The 15,449-nt window shown below is 44.4% G+C and overlaps 1 protein-coding gene and 1 pseudogene across 1 annotated transcript in view; both read right to left on the bottom strand.

Moving 5' to 3' along the window:
- NR1I2 (nuclear receptor subfamily 1 group I member 2) overlaps window positions 1–13,348 on the bottom strand; it is a 33,452-nt gene extending 20,104 nt beyond the window's left edge. Inside the window, exon 1 of the mRNA XM_007985686.3 lies at window positions 12,708–13,348. Coding sequence (XP_007983877.1) covers window positions 12,708–12,802 — 95 coding nt within the window. The 5' untranslated portion in view covers window positions 12,803–13,348. The remainder of the gene's footprint in view (window positions 1–12,707) is intronic.
- On the bottom strand, window positions 3,145–6,540 carry LOC103228219 (prohibitin 1 pseudogene; annotated as a pseudogene).
- Window positions 13,349–15,449: the final 2,101 nt, after the last annotated feature.

Genomic DNA, 15,449 nt, shown 5'->3' with positions numbered 1-15,449 from the left:
GTTGAACTAACTCGCTTTACTCACTAACTGCTTTATGCTTAGTGCCCCTACAATAAAATGGAAGCTGCTAAGAGAGGCTGACATGGCCTTGGGCATGAAGAGGATGAGGAAGAGGAGAGCGCACTGCTGCAGGGACTGTTGCCATAGACAGATCTGGCAGGGCAAGAAGTAAGGGGAGAGGAGGTGGGGAGGAACCAGAAATGCTGATGCCACTCTGAGGCTGGTCCAGGGGAAGCCCCCAGAAGAGCCTGCCCTCCAGAGAAGACAAGTGTGAATGTGGAGGGAAAGAAACTAAGAAGAGCAGTGCAACTGGAGATAGCAATGGAGGGGAATTTGAAATAAAATCAGTGTGAAGTTTCTGCTACAGAAGGAGCAAGGCTCCCAGGAGTATGTAGAGGAGAGGAATAGAGTTGGAAGGGAAGGGAAAAGGGGAGAGCAGTACAAGGCTTGAGAGCTCAGGGCTGGACAACGGAGCAAGGAAGGGATGCAAAGGAGCCTTGAGGATTAGAACTAGACAGAACCTGCTGGGTGGGCCTTGACCAACAGAGGACAGTGAGTTTCAAGGAGGCTCAACACAGGGACTCTTGCAAGTCCCCTGTCTTGGGGCTGGGAAAGAAGTCAGGGAGAAATTTCAGGTTGTGTCAGGGTGAATGAGACCCTGCTTCAGTTCCAGGGACCTGGGGATTTTCTGATCAACAGGGGATTAAGCCGTGAAGTGTGGCACACTTGGTGTGAGTGTTTAAATCATGTGAGATGATTCAGTGGTACAGGGTAGATCACAACTACAAACTAGAAAAAAATCACAAAGTTGAACATGTTCCTCTCCCTGCAGAAGAGACACGAGGAAGGGGAGGACTAAAGGGAGGTGCTGGGAGGAGACTTTGTGCCTTGGGGGAAAGTGAGAGGCAGGGAGGTGATCCACTAGTGACCTTTGGAGTCAAATATTTAGAGACTAGGCATGAGAACACGGGTGAGTGCTGCAGATACATCTGGGCCAACAGGCCAGGAATTGGAATTGGGTACATACATGGGAAGTGGTCATCTTTAGTGCTAGAAAGAATGAAATGATCAGTAGAAGGTGCAAGACACTGCCTATTAGTTTGGGAAGTTTAGCGACGACGTAGGGCAAAGGAGAAAACCCCACTACATATTGCCAGCAAAATACTAGAAAGGGGATGATCTACGGGAGAGAAGCCTTGTCAGGGCGTGGTGGGATACAGTTTGATAAACACAGAGAGAGGGAAAACTAAGGCAGTGAGAATGGGGGAATTGTAGTTTAGAAAGACTTAAGAAGCAAAGTGAAAGAAATTCAAGCAAAAGAACAGAATCCGGCCTTGACTATTTCCAGGCACAGGGAGGTGGCAGCATTAGGAGATGAGGAAGGCGGATTAACGGGGAGCCCAGAGAAACTGCAGGTGATGGGCTTGTTTCTTAAGAGAGTAGGAGAAAAGAAGAGGGCTGCTAGCCATGCAGCGGCTAGGGAAGAGTCACAGGTAAGGGCAGACACACAGCAGTGCTGTGTGGTTGTAAACAAGGGAGGCTGGGCTGACTGGCTGAGCAGAGCAGGAGACTGAAGGAGCTCAGAGTACACTGCCTCAGAGCCCTTTTATCTCCCTCTCCTGCCCCACCCTCTTCCTGTCCCCCTGCAGGCACACAAAGCTTGTCTGTTACTGAGGCATCCCTTATGGTCTGCCTACATTGCACTTTGCCCTGCTAAAGGACTCTCCAGGGTCACAGGCCGGGGAGAGTCGCTGTCTGAGACACAGCTAGTCTCCACTTCTGCACTTGCCCAGCTCCCTTACTGGCCTGTGCACAGACCAACCCCAGCCAAGAGCCAACTCCCCAGCTAGTGGTGTTTGGAAGAGAAATTTCATCTATGTCAGGCCTCTGAGTCCAAGCTAAGCCATCATATCCCCTGTTTACATCCAGGTGGCCTGAAGCAACTGAAGATCCACAAAAGAAGTGAAAATAGCCTTAACTGATGACATTCCACCATTGTGATTTGTTTCTGCCCCACCCTAACTGATCAATGTACTTTGTAATCTCCCCCACCCTTAAGAAGGTTCTTTGTAACTCTCCCCACCCTTGAGAATGTACTTTGTGAGATCCACCCCCTGCCCGTAAAACATTTCTCCTAACTCCACCGCCTATCCCAAAACCTGTAAGAACTAATGATAATCCCACCACCCTTTGCTGACTCTCTTTTCATACCCAGCCCACCTGCACCCAGGTGAAATAAACAGCCTTGTTGCTCACACAAAGCCTGTTGGTGGACTCTCTTTACACGGACGCCTGAGTGGCAAGGACTGAGGCTGTTCATTTTCCTTGTGGTAACTCTGGAGGGGAAAAAGTGGACTTTGGCTAGGAGAGAATGGTGGGCAGTAAGGTTCTGGAGTTACAGTGAGATCTGATTGTGTTAGTCCATTTTGTATTGCTACAAAGGAATCTGAGGCTGGGTAATTTATGAAGAAAAGAGGTTTGTTTGGCTCATGCTTCTGAAGGCTGTACAAGCATGGCACCAGCATCTGCTTCTGGTGAGGTCTTAGGAAGCTTCCAAGCATGGTGGAAGGTGAAGCAGGAGCTGGCATGTCACATGGCAAGAGGGAGCAAGAGAGAGAGGAGGAGGTGCCGGGCTCTTTAAACAACCAGCTCCTGTATGAACTAAGCATGAGAATCACTCATTACTGAGGGTACCAAACCAGTCATGAGGGATCCACCCCCATGACCAAACACCTCCCACTAGGCCTACCTCCAACACTGGAGGTCACATTTCTTTTTGTTTGTTTTTTGTTTTTGAGACGTAGTCTTGCTCTGTCAACCCACTCTGGAGTGCAGTGGCATGATCTTGGCTCACTATATCCATTGCCTCCTGGGTTCAAGCGAGTCTCCTGCCTCAGTTTCCTGAGTAGCTGGGATTATGGGATTACAGGCATGCGCCACCACGTCCGGCTAAATTTTGTTTGTTTTTTTTTTTTTTTTTTTTTTTTTTAGAGATTTGAAGTGATTTTATCTTTATTTCCTTCACTTTAAGCCAATCATGAAATTTCACAGTGATTTCTGGGGTGGGGGAAGAAGGAAGACAGTGTTAAGAATCATCGGGCCTGTGGCCCAGTTGGCCCGTGGAGGTGCAGGCAGGGTGGGCCCTCACTGGGGCAGCTGGAGGGGCACGGACTGCCCCGCCAGCAGACTGGTGATGTTCCAAGAGTGAGAGAGCTGGTACGTGATGTCCTCCGCAGCTTCCAGCTCGCACAGCTCCATCAGGCTGTCCCCTGCAGTGGCCAGTGAGTGCTGGCCCTCTCTGCTTCCTGCTGAGCCATCTGGCTTCCACTGCTTCTGTGAACTCCTTCCTGAAGGTCAGATTGTCAAGGACACATCATCCAGGATGAACCCAAAGGTGGCTGCTCGCTTTGTAAGGTTGTCGCTCACCTGCCTGGAGACCAGCTCTCTCTGGGTGATTAGTTCTCCAGCATCAAAGCGAGCCACCACTGACTTGAGGCTCTCGGCAGTGATGGATGGCAGCACACGCTCATCACAGTCTTCTCCGATGCTGGTGAAGATGCGAGGAAGCTGGCTAGTGACAGGCCCAAAGAGGATGCACAGTGTGATGTTGACATTCTGTAAATCTTTGCTACCAGTGATGACTGGCACATTATGTGGTTGAGAATGATGGTCAAAGATAATCGGTTTCTGTACCCATGGTATGAGAAAGTGAGTTCTTTCCCCTACCACAATGTCCTGTACTCCACAGAATTGGTCAAAGATGACAGCTCTGTGCCCAGCATCCATGTTATATAAGGCAGAGTTCACCATGCCTCCTGCAACAGCTAAGGCCAGCCAAAACTTGCTGATGGATTCAAACACTTGGCAGCTATGTTTTCTTCTGCTGAACCCTCTCACACTTGCTTCCACTCTGACCTCCACATCTAATTTTTGTATTTTTAGTAGAGACAGGGTTTCACCATGTTGGCCAGGCTGGTCTCAAACTCCTGACCTCAGGTGATCTGCCCGCCTTGGCCTCCCAAAGTGCTGAGATTGCAGTTGTGAGCCACTGTGCCCAGCCTGGAGGTCATATTTCAACATGAGATTTGGAAGGGACAAACCATCCAAACCGTATCACTGATTTTGGCAAGAGACCCATCAAATAACTGTTTTTTAGGGCAGCGATGATCAGGGAATGCTTTTGATAGAAAATGGTATTACTTCCTTCCTCTATCAGAAGAAGACAGGTGTGTCACACGAGCTGTCAACATTGGTGAAGCAATTACACAAGGGGACAAATGGTGTTACATATGAGTGTTCACAGCCTCCCACCTCTCCTTGTGCAGGAGACTCTCACAGATGTTAATCCAGCCTGACCTTGCAGGAGGAGGCCACTGTGGAGGCCAAGCCCACCCCAAACCTGTTCTTAGAGGAGCTCCTGGTGCCCAAACAAAGGGTCCATAGACCTTCTGGGGCCTGTGAAGAATGGTGTAATTGCTCTGTCCCAGGGACAAGTAATTCCCTGACCCATTTAGATCCTCTTCTCGTGATGTCAGACACACAGACGGAGCTAAGTTCTAAGGTCTGCTGGCTGGACTGCTGTCTAGGGGGCTGCCATATTCAAAGGCACCAAAACATTATTGGAACGAATCAGAAATCAGGTGAATTTTAAATTGCCTCTTTTCCTACCAAAGCAGTCATCACCCTGAGGTGGAGACTTAAAACACTCCTTGACAACACAGACTAGTATCTGCACGGTGCTCAGGGACACTCACATGCCTGTCACACAGGGCCACTCCAGCCAACCCAACCCTAAGGACAGCACATTGAAGTTGGCAGACAGAGCCAGAAATGGAATAATATGTGGTGTAGGGCTGCTTGAAAGAAAGAAATGTACTGTTTTATTATGTAAACACTTAAACATGCCTTCCAAGAAGTTGTGTGGTTTGGAAAATTACACAGAATAAATTACTTCTTTTGACCATAAAGAACATAGTACATATTTAAAAGAACATCACTTGCCAACAAGCACATGAAAAAATAACATCACTAATCATAAGGCAAATGCAAATGGAAACCATAATGAAACATCACTTTATACTCCTTAGGATGGCTGCTACCACATAAACAGAAAATAACAAGTGTTGGCAAGGCTGTAGACAAATTGGAACCCTGGACTCAGGTGTTAGGCATGTAAAAATGGTGTAGCCATTATAGATAACAATATGGCAATTTTTCAGAAAACTGAAATAGAATTATCATATAATTCAGCAACCATTTCTGGGTGTATATCCAAAAAGAACTGAAATCGGGGTCCTGAAGAGTTATTTGTACACTGATGTTCACAGCAGCACTATTCACAATAGACAAAACGTAGACGCAACCCAAATTTCATCAACTGATGAATGGATAAACAAAACATGGGACATACTACAATGGAATACAGTCAGCCTTGAAAAAAAAAGAAAATTCTAACACATGCTACAATACAGATGAACCTTGAGGACATTATGCTAATTGAAATAAACCAGTCACAGAAAGACAAATACGAGGTATAGTAGTCAAACTCACGGAAGCAGAAAGTAGAATGGTGGTTGCCAGGGTCTGTGGGGAGAGGGGAATGGGAGTTGTTTAATGGGTAGAGTTTCCATTTTAAAAAATGAAAAACCTCTGGAGATTGGCTGCACAACGAAGAAAATATACTTAACATTATTGAGCTACACACTTAGAAATGCTTAAGATGGTAAAATTTGTTATATGAATTTTACCAGAATTAATTTTTCAATTCTGCTCCTTCTGTGTATTTTACCACAAATTAAAAAAAGAACATCACCAAATAAATGTCAACAAATATTTAAAGAATATTTAAATTGAATTTAAATTGAAAGGGAAGCCAAAATAGCAGATTGCTCTGGGTCCTGCCCTGTGCATGGCAGCCACAGTGCACTCAGAGAGAAGGCAGGACAGGGAAGCTGCGAAGCAGGAAGGGCTGAGGAAGCAGAAGCTGTGAGGTGGAGAAGCAGCAGAAAGAAAGGAAGCAAAGGAAAGTAACATCAGTAGTTGATACGGTTTGGCTGTGTCCCCACCCAAATCTCATCTTGAATTGTAGCTTGCATAATGCTACATATGTGGGAGGGACCTGGTGGGAGGTAACTGAATCATGGGGGTGGTTTCCCCACACTGTTCTCGTGGTAGTGAATAAGTCTCATGAGATCTGATGGCTTTTTAAGGGGAAACCCCTTTCACTTGGTTCTCATTCTCTCTCTTCCCTGCCACCACGTAAGACATGTCTTTTGCCTTCCACCATGATTGTGAGGCCTCCCCAGCCACATGGAACTGTGAGTCCATTGAACCACTTTTTCTTTGTAATTTACCCAGTATGTCTTTATCAGTAATGTGAACATGGACTAATACAGTAGTTAAAAGCACTACAATAAGAAATAAAAAGATAACCATGTCAATTAAACTGCATTTGATCCCAACCTGAGTTGTGAACCACATTTTAACCTCTAGGAGGTCAGGGTCCTGGCAGTTGAGACTTTTGCCTTCCTTCTCTCCCATGCCTGCTTCAGAAGTGGCCCTATTTAAGGTCACCTGGAGTCTGCGCTTACAATCTAAGAGAGTGATCCTCCAGCTTTCATGTACATACAGATCACCTAGGAGCTCATGAAAATGCAAATTCCCATTCAGTAGGTCTGTGGTGGGCCTGAGCTTCAGCATCTCAGGAGCTCCCAGGTGAGCTGATGCTGTGGGTCTGCAGTCCACATTTGCAATAGTAGCAGGACCTAAGAAATCCAACTAACCAGACAGAAAATTGAAAGTATGCAAACAGACTGGCATGGAGAAGATGATCCTGTCAATAAAAACACCTTTATGGTGCTAGGAAATAAAAGAAATGATCAAACAGATATGTGAAATGACTCACATTATAAATTGTTGTTTAAAGCCAAGATACAGGCTAGGCACAGTGGCTCACACCTGTAATCCCAGCACTTAGGGAAGCTGAAACAGGAGGGTCATTTGAAGCCAGGAGTTTGAGACAAGCCTGGGCAACATAGTGACATGCCATCTCTACAAAAAAACAAAATATTAGCCAAGTGTGGTGACATGTGCCTGTAGTCATGGGAGGCTACTTGGGAGGCTGAGGCAAGAAGAACACTTGAGCCCAGGAGGTCAAGGCTGCAGTGAGCCATGATTGTCCCACTGCACTCCAGCCTGGGCAAGAGAATGAGACCTTGTCTCAATCAATCGATAATAAATAAATAAATTTTCATATGTAATGGCCAGGGATGGTGGCTCACACCTGTAATCCCAATGCTTTGGGGGCTGAGGCAGGAGGATCACTTGAGGCCAGGAATTTCAGATGAACCTGAGCAACAAAGTAAGACTCTGTCTGTACCAAAAATAAATTTTAAAAGTGTCTGGGCATGGTGGCACATACCCGTAGTCCCAGCTATTTGTGAGGCTGGGGCAGGAGGATTGCTTGAGCCCAGGAGTTCGAGGCTGCAGTGAGCCATGATCATACCACTGCTCTCCAGCCTAGGTGACACGGCAAGACCCTGTCTCTTAAAATAATAATAATAATAATTTTTTAAAAAGTCAATATACATTTGAGGGTGAGATAGTTCCTTCCCCGGAAAAGGATGTGGGGAGGACACATAGAGACATTTAGTCTTCAAATGAGTAAAAGTAAAACCTTTGGAACCAGGTCACTGAGATTATGGGAAGAGAAGAGTGGGCAATTTGAAGCTGAAGCAACAGAGTCTAAGTAAAAGGGGGTAAATGGTTAAAAAAACAAAAACCATAATCTTTGAGATAGAAACTCTTGGAGATAGCAGGATTATATATATATTTAATTATGTGTGTATACACACATATATGTACACACACACACGCATAATATATAATCATCCCACTGTCTCCAAGATATACATACACACGCACCCCCCCCCCCAACACACACACACACATATTAATAGCAGAATTGGCCAGAGGATAAAGAGAAAAAAGCAGGTAAGGGAATGTAATACAAGAATACTGAATTTCTAAGACGCAGGCAAGTGATGCCTATAAAACCATTGATGTTGTTCAGTGAAGTGAGATGTTTGGTGAGTTTAACTCACATTTGCACAAGTTTTGCTGTTTACAAAATCATTTCAAAATTACAACTTCCTGTCGAGGTGCCTGTGAGGAAGGCACAGCAGGATTTATCCCAAGTTGAACAAGTGAGTCGGGGGCAGAGCTGTTCTTATTATCCCTTTTGCAAATGAGGAAACAGGGGCTCTGGGTGTGTTCCAGTTCATGAAGTCAATTAATGACAGAACTTCTTTTTTTTCTTTTGAGGCAGTCTCACTCTGTCCCCTAGGTTGGAGTGCTGTGGCATGATCTCTGCTCACTGCAAACTCCACCTTCCGGGTTCAAATGATTCTCATGCCTCAGCCTCCAGAGTAGCTGAAATTACAGGTTGTGCGCCACCATGCCTGGATGATTTTTGTATTTTTAGTAGAGACGGGGTTTCAACATGTTGGCCAGGTTGGTCTCAAACTCCTGACCTCAAGTGATCCACCTGCCTTGGCCTCCCAAGTTGCTGGGATTACAGGCGTGAGCCACCACGCCTGGCCAGAACATCTTTTCCTTTCCTTTATTCTGATTCTTCCTGTCAAGTAAATAGATACATGACGCAAGTTGTTTTTTCACAGAATTCATGGGGACAAAATGAGGCTATATGTTTTAAATTCTTTATGAAACAAATCAAGTATTGTAAACAAAAGTCTCTTCATTGGCCCTGGCACGCGCAGGCCTCCACAGGAAACTCAGATAGCAGAAGTCACAGTTTGTGAATTCAAGAAAGTGAAATCAGCTGCTATTTTCAGGGGGCCATAAATGAAAATTGACCTTTATGCTTCCTGGGACTTGGTCATCAGATCCAAGAGGTCAGAAGGTTCCTAGACACACATCAGGGTTGAGAGCTGGTTATCAGCCCAGGTCATAAGTAACACACAGTACCCTCCTCCGATATTTAACAGGACACAGCGGCCTCCGAGTTAACTGCCTATGTCTTATCAACGCATGTGTAGTGCCAATATTGCCTGTGGTTTTATAGTCTGACCCTTTGGAACTTACACAGATCCAGGAAAATTAGGATTTAGGATTTGGGTATGCCTCTTTATGTCAATTTCCAGTTGGGTATTCAGTTTGTCATATCGATGTTTCATAGAGGTTCAGGAGGTGTTGCAGGGAACTTTTCCCAGCCCCCTTCAAGTTGTGCCACCTAAAAGGCCCCTGTATGCAAGAGGGGTCCCCTACACATTCCTCCCGTCCTGCCCAGGTTGTGCCCAGGACACCAATATCTGAAGTGTGAGGACAAGAGTCTGATGGCTCAGCGAACAGAACGTGGCAACCACACTAAGAATTTGAATTAATGTTGTCCGCATTCCCTGAATTTATTGTTCTTTTTAATGGAAAAATCATGAGTCTGCATTCCAAGGGTCCTAGTGGCCATTGGGTCCCCTCTGCTTCCATCACCCTTGAGATGAGTTATATAATTAGCTATGGAAAGATGATAAGGAAATTGATAAATGCTGAAAAGCATTTAATAAAACTCAACATTCATGATTAAAATTCTTGGTTAATCAAGAGGAATGGAAGAGAGCTTCACTAAGCTGATATAGAACAGTTACTAAACACTTTCACTATGTATCTTACTGGAGAAGCATTAGAATCGATCTCATTAAAATAAAAAACAAAATTTTATTGCTGGCACTATGATGGAGAAGGTGGTTAGAGAAAATTCTCCTGGTATACAGCACCTAAAAATACTGGATAAATTTGTAAGAATGTCATCTTTCATGCAGGATTGAGCTGGTAGGAAAGTAAGGGAAGTCTCAAGAGGCCAAAATTTATAAGATTATGCTAAGCCAGAGGCATGAGAAAGGGGAGGCATGAGAAAGGGGAGGCATGAGAAAGGGGAGGCATGAGAAAGGGGAGGCATGAGAAAGGGGAGGCATGATTCTCCTGGGGTTTTCTGGACTCCTGTAGGCCTGGAGCCTGGATTTTAATGGTAGAATAGGAGACAAAGCCTGGGGACCAACCAGATCATAGACTATAAACTCAAGATACCCTAAGGGTGACATTGTCAGTAGGAACCACAGAGGGAGACAGGTGTATCCCAGGCCTTCTCAGCCTTGGCTCTGGGTAGAACAAAAAGAAAAGACTCCTTTGAGATTCTTAACAACAGGCCTGCGATCAAGTAAGTTTGGGTCAGAATTCACACTATTTGTGTGGCCAGTAGACCAAGCTTATGGTGGTCCCAGTCAGTTCTGTCCTCAGGTTCCCGGCAAAAGCAAAAATAAATCCTCTAGAGGAAAACAGTTTCGATCTCAATGAATCCCAAAGAGAAGGTTCCAAGAAAAATAAGCTCATAGTACAAAATAAAAATGGAAATCAGGAACATGACAAGAATGCCTAGGACATCTAAGTGTTTGTAAACAGTATCCCCTAGAATTGTGCAGTATACTTCCCACACAACTGTATGTATCAGCTCTGACACTATCTTCTCTCATGGCTACTACTCAGCCAAAAAAAACCAATAAGACACAAAAAATTAAGGTTTGTAAAGATTGGAAAGGAAGAAGCAAAACTCTTACTATATAAAGATGATATGTTTGTCTATCTAGAAATTCCAAAGGAATCAACTGATAAGCTTTTATAACTATTAAGAGAATTCCATAGGTAACCAGGCAAAATGTCAAAACACAAAATAGATTTTCTATTTATTGGGGGAAAATATCAAGTAGAAAATGTAAACATTATAGTGGAAATAGGCTCAGGAATAGGAAATAAATACAAAAGGACAGAAAAATGGACATGTGTAAGCAGGAATTTAGTACATGATAGAGGTGACATTTCAGACAAATAGGAAAAAGATGGATTTTTCAATAAATAGTATTGAAATAATGTATTGCAATAAGTGCCAGATGAATAAAGACTAACTTTTTAAATAAAAGTATTACAGGAAGGTGCATCAAAGTAGCTTCATAATCTTGGAAGCTGCGAAATCTTTTAAAAATCAGCCTCAGAGAGTAAAATCCATAAAGAGGGAAATTGACAGGTTCAACTACATCAAAATAACAACAAAAATATCAGTAAAAATTTCTGTTGGCTAAAAAGTATGATTTAAACAAAGTTAAAACACAAGTGACAGGCTTAGGGAGAATATTACACGCATATCAAATAATTTGCATTGAGAATAAATAACAAACTCCTACAAAGAAGGAAAAAAGTCCAACATAAAATAAGCTAAGGATATGAATAGGTAATTTAAGAAGAGAAATACAATGGCCAAGAGAGGTCCTATAAAAAGAATGCTCAACTTCATTAACAATCAAGGAAATTAAAATATTGAAATAATGGGTTGTCATTTGCACTAATTCAAATGGAAAAAATAATAAAATACTGAATAAACAGCAAGCATTGCCTGGAGTGTGGAGGAACCGTAGCCATCCTTCTCTGCTGGAGGGAGTATAATGGGTTCAGGCACTGTGAAGGGCTGTTTGGCATTCAAAAATTGAACCACATATATCCTGTGATGTGGCAATTCAACTTCTCAGTAGTTCCTCTCGTGAAATACTTGCACATGTCTACAAGCAGACAAACCCAGTGGGGTTCATTGGTAAGACTGAAAAATTGGAAAAAGTTTAAATATCAAAAAGAAAATGGTTAAATAAAAGAAGTGTACACAGTGAAATATGACATAGCTGTTAAAATTAATGACGTAGAGCTCTGTGCTATTGAGTGGAAAAACAGAATTAGAATAACGTGACAACAGATATGTTTCATAGTACATCTATGCATAGATGAGCACACACACAGACACAATGATCTGGCAGTAAATCTATCACACCAAGTACTTTTGAGGTAACTGGAGATTAGGACTGACAGAAAGGCCAAAGGTGAATTTAGGTTTATCTATACTGCTTTTTCATTTTGAAGGAGCATGAAATCATATATTACTTTATAATTTAAAAAGTTATTACCTAAAAAACATAGTCTAGTCAGTTTTGTGGTTGTCTTGGGTTTATTCCATAATAATTTTGGAACAAGTTGACAGCTTTTAGATCAGAAGTTGGCAAACTTTTTCTGTTAAAAGCCAGACAGTTAATATTTTAGGCTTTGTGGGCCATACTGCCTCATTTGCAACTGGTCAATTTTGCTGTTGTAGGGCAAAAACAGCTGTACACAATACAAAACGAATGGGCACGGCTGTGTTCCAATAAAGCTTCATTTATAAAAACACCTGGTGGGCCAGAGTTAGCCTGTGAGCCATAGTTTGTCAACCCCAGGTTTAGACTTTTATGATATAACTAAAATATTTTTAAAGCATATTTGTGTACCGAAAAATACTTTTTCCCATTAACCAACTGATTAAAGAAGCCTCTGAGGCCTCCCTTAGCATCCTTTCAACTCCGGCCAGATCATTAGAGGCCATGTGGCAGAGGAACAGTGCCTGCTATAGCTGATTCATTGAGTCAAGACTCAGTAGCCTCAGAGGTGTCTGCTGACCTGTCCTAGATATGGAGTGGCCTTAAAGCCGGGCCTCTGGCCATAGCCTCAGCCAAGCCGGGCTGTAATGTGGAGAGAAGAAGGGCTTGGTGGCACTGAGCACATGCAGGCAAGACTCAGTTCTGTGGGACAAGGTGCCCTCTCAATAGTAGAGGTAGAAAACTCACTGGTCTGAAGCCAACTCAGTCGCAGGACTGTGCAGGGCTGTGGCAGGTGCACTGAGGGACCCCTCCTTGAGGTGGTGAGTCCTGGTGACTGTCATGCTGCTGTCCTTGGCCTCAGGGGGCTGCCAGCACTAACCCAGCAGGCCAAAAGGAATCAGGACTGAGTTGCTCCCAGTTCCCATAGCCCCCAGCTCCCACAGTCCTGGGGGGTGGAATTTCCTAGGTCCAGGGACTCCAGCCCTGTAACAGGGAGGTGGCTGTATGTGTGACTTGTGGTAACTCATGCTGAGTTGAGGCGTCCCCGTGGTGATTTTTCTAGGAGGCTAGTGCAGGACCAGAGAGAATCAGTAATGAGGCGCAACATTAAGTGACTGTTTTCATACTTTTTTTTTTCCCCAACCTAGAAATAAGGAGACAGCAGCAAGGCCAACATGATTCAGCACCCACTATGATGCTGACCTCAAACAGAAGGTATACTTGTGTTCACACACATCTTTTGGATGAAGCTGAAGGGCGGTCAGCCCCTAGCAAAAGAGAAAGAAAGAAAAACCTTACCTGCTTAGCGGTAAGTTCTTCGCTCTGACTTCTCCCCTGGCGTCCACTTGAACAATCAGGTGCAAAGGATTGATCAAGGAGTAGCTTTACCAAGGAGGCGCTGCCTTGTTCAGGATGGGAGTATTAGCTTATTCTCTTGCTTTTCTTGTGAACACCTGGCTTGCAGGCAGAGGCCAAGATTCCCACTGAAGTAAAGGCAGTGCTTCCTCTTCCTGTCCTAGTCATAGGTTATGATTTCCCCGGATATGAGACAATCTTGTCTCTCACCTACATTTCAGTCCAAGTCAGATGTAGGCTCTAAGCGGCCCCATTGCCACTCCCAAGTCCCAAGTCCAGCGCTTGAACTAGCAAATGAAGAGATTACCGTATTTACTCTCATTATGTTCCCCCACTTTTTTCTTTCAGGTGTCTTCACTGTAAAAACACAGGAGAAGGGGAAGAGAGTGGCAAATATCTGCTTTATCTAAGTAATTCTGAACGTATTTCATCAGTCTGAGGGTCTCTGTCCTTTACCTCTAGGGGCAACGTTAATTTGAACCTAGATCTCCTAATACTTCCTCCTTTGTTGAAACCACCTCTCTGGATAGTGTTACTTGATGTGAAAGTGAGCAAAGTATTGATTTATGACAGTGCCAATCACCAGCGTGGTTATCTAAGAGGGAGGCAGGCACACAGGGAGAGGGAAAGGGTGTGAAATGAGGCGGCTGAGCACAGTTCTTGAGAGTGTGACCCCACCACTCTGATCTCAGAACAGAAGTCTGACCAGGAGTGGGGAGGATGGACCAGCTGAGGGCTCTTTGCTCTCCTGGGTCCTGTCAGCAGGGAGCGGTCCTCACTCTTCAGTCTCAACCTTCTTGTTCCCCAGCAGCAGCTGCTCCCAGGTGAACAGAATCAGCAAAAGCCGAACGTGGTGGGTATCAGGAGATTTTCCTTCTACTCACTTTGTTTACAAAGATGCTTTATGGCAGGTGTGGGGAGTGGAAGTAACTGCTCCTACCTAACAGGAAAACTAAGTACAAGGCAACAGTAAAGCGGGGGCATGGGCCCCAACAAGAGAGGGAGAGGGAGACCACAACTGAGCAGACAGGTGGAAAAGAGAACTGGGGATTGCCAAAAAATGACCACAGTTGTCTTCACGTGAACATTTGGACTTCCTTACATTTATTTATTAAGTTGTTATTATTTTGAAGGACATGCTTGAATCCAGCCCTGGTGAGAAAAGCCAAAATATCTAAATATGATTTGTTTTGTTCTGTTTTTAATCAGTTTCTTCTCTACCCAATTTGCACTTCCCAAGGGATGAGAAAGACTTGAGGCAGGGATTTCCTAGGGGTTAACATTTCTCAACTGGAGGCTTGCCTCGCTGTTTTCAGCCAAGTGCAGAATGTAAGGTGCTTACACAGCTCACTCCTGGGGACTTACTGTCAGCAGTGGGGACTGGGACCCACAGCCATAGGGCTCTGTCCTTTTTTCAGTCACATTTCTGATTATACACAGAGGATTCTGCTAGGGCGAGGAAGCATTGGATTACAAATCCCACCGGACAGCAAGTTGACTTGGGCCTTAGGCAGGGAGGACCTAGAGTAAGTGCAATATTGAATGTCATGAGGATATTGGAAAGAAAAAGAGTAAGTGAAATACTGGATTTCAGTCTCAGGGGAAGTAGCCTGAACAGTGTGCTCTGGGGTAGGAGGACAGCATGGGGCTCTATCTGGGGCCTGCAGGTCCCCTGAGAAACACAGACCAGAAGGCCATGGCTACAGCCAAAGTGGGTGGGAAACCTGGAAAGGGTTAAGAACTCACCCCAGAAAACTTATTTCCAAGATCAAAAGTAGGCCTTTCTGCACTGACAGGTATTTCCATGTTCAGGGAAAAAAGGCACGACTCCAGCTCAGGTAGGGCACCTTGCAGAAGTCCTTAGGTTACAGGTAACATACACAGCTTTCATCATCTCTCAAATCCCTCCTGGCTCACAAGAGCCTGGCCTTCTCTCTCTTATAAAATATGGTGAATCGTTTACAGCAGAAACAGGAAACTGAGAACAGATTATGAAACCACTGTAGTAAAGGAACTATTCTCAGTTTTCTGCATGGATCTTTGGGTCTCTTTTCCTCTGGGTCTGTCGTGTGCAGTCCCAGCTAGAAGTCGGGAGAAGGCTGTAGGAGTGTCGGGCCTCTGTAGTCTAGTACT

This window comes from Chlorocebus sabaeus, chromosome 22, assembly GCF_047675955.1.
Source record: "Chlorocebus sabaeus isolate Y175 chromosome 22, mChlSab1.0.hap1, whole genome shotgun sequence".
Taxonomy (NCBI): Eukaryota; Metazoa; Chordata; class Mammalia; order Primates; family Cercopithecidae; genus Chlorocebus; species Chlorocebus sabaeus.
Note: the sequence above shows the minus strand (reverse complement) of the source record. Positions and strands in the feature narration are given on the sequence as shown.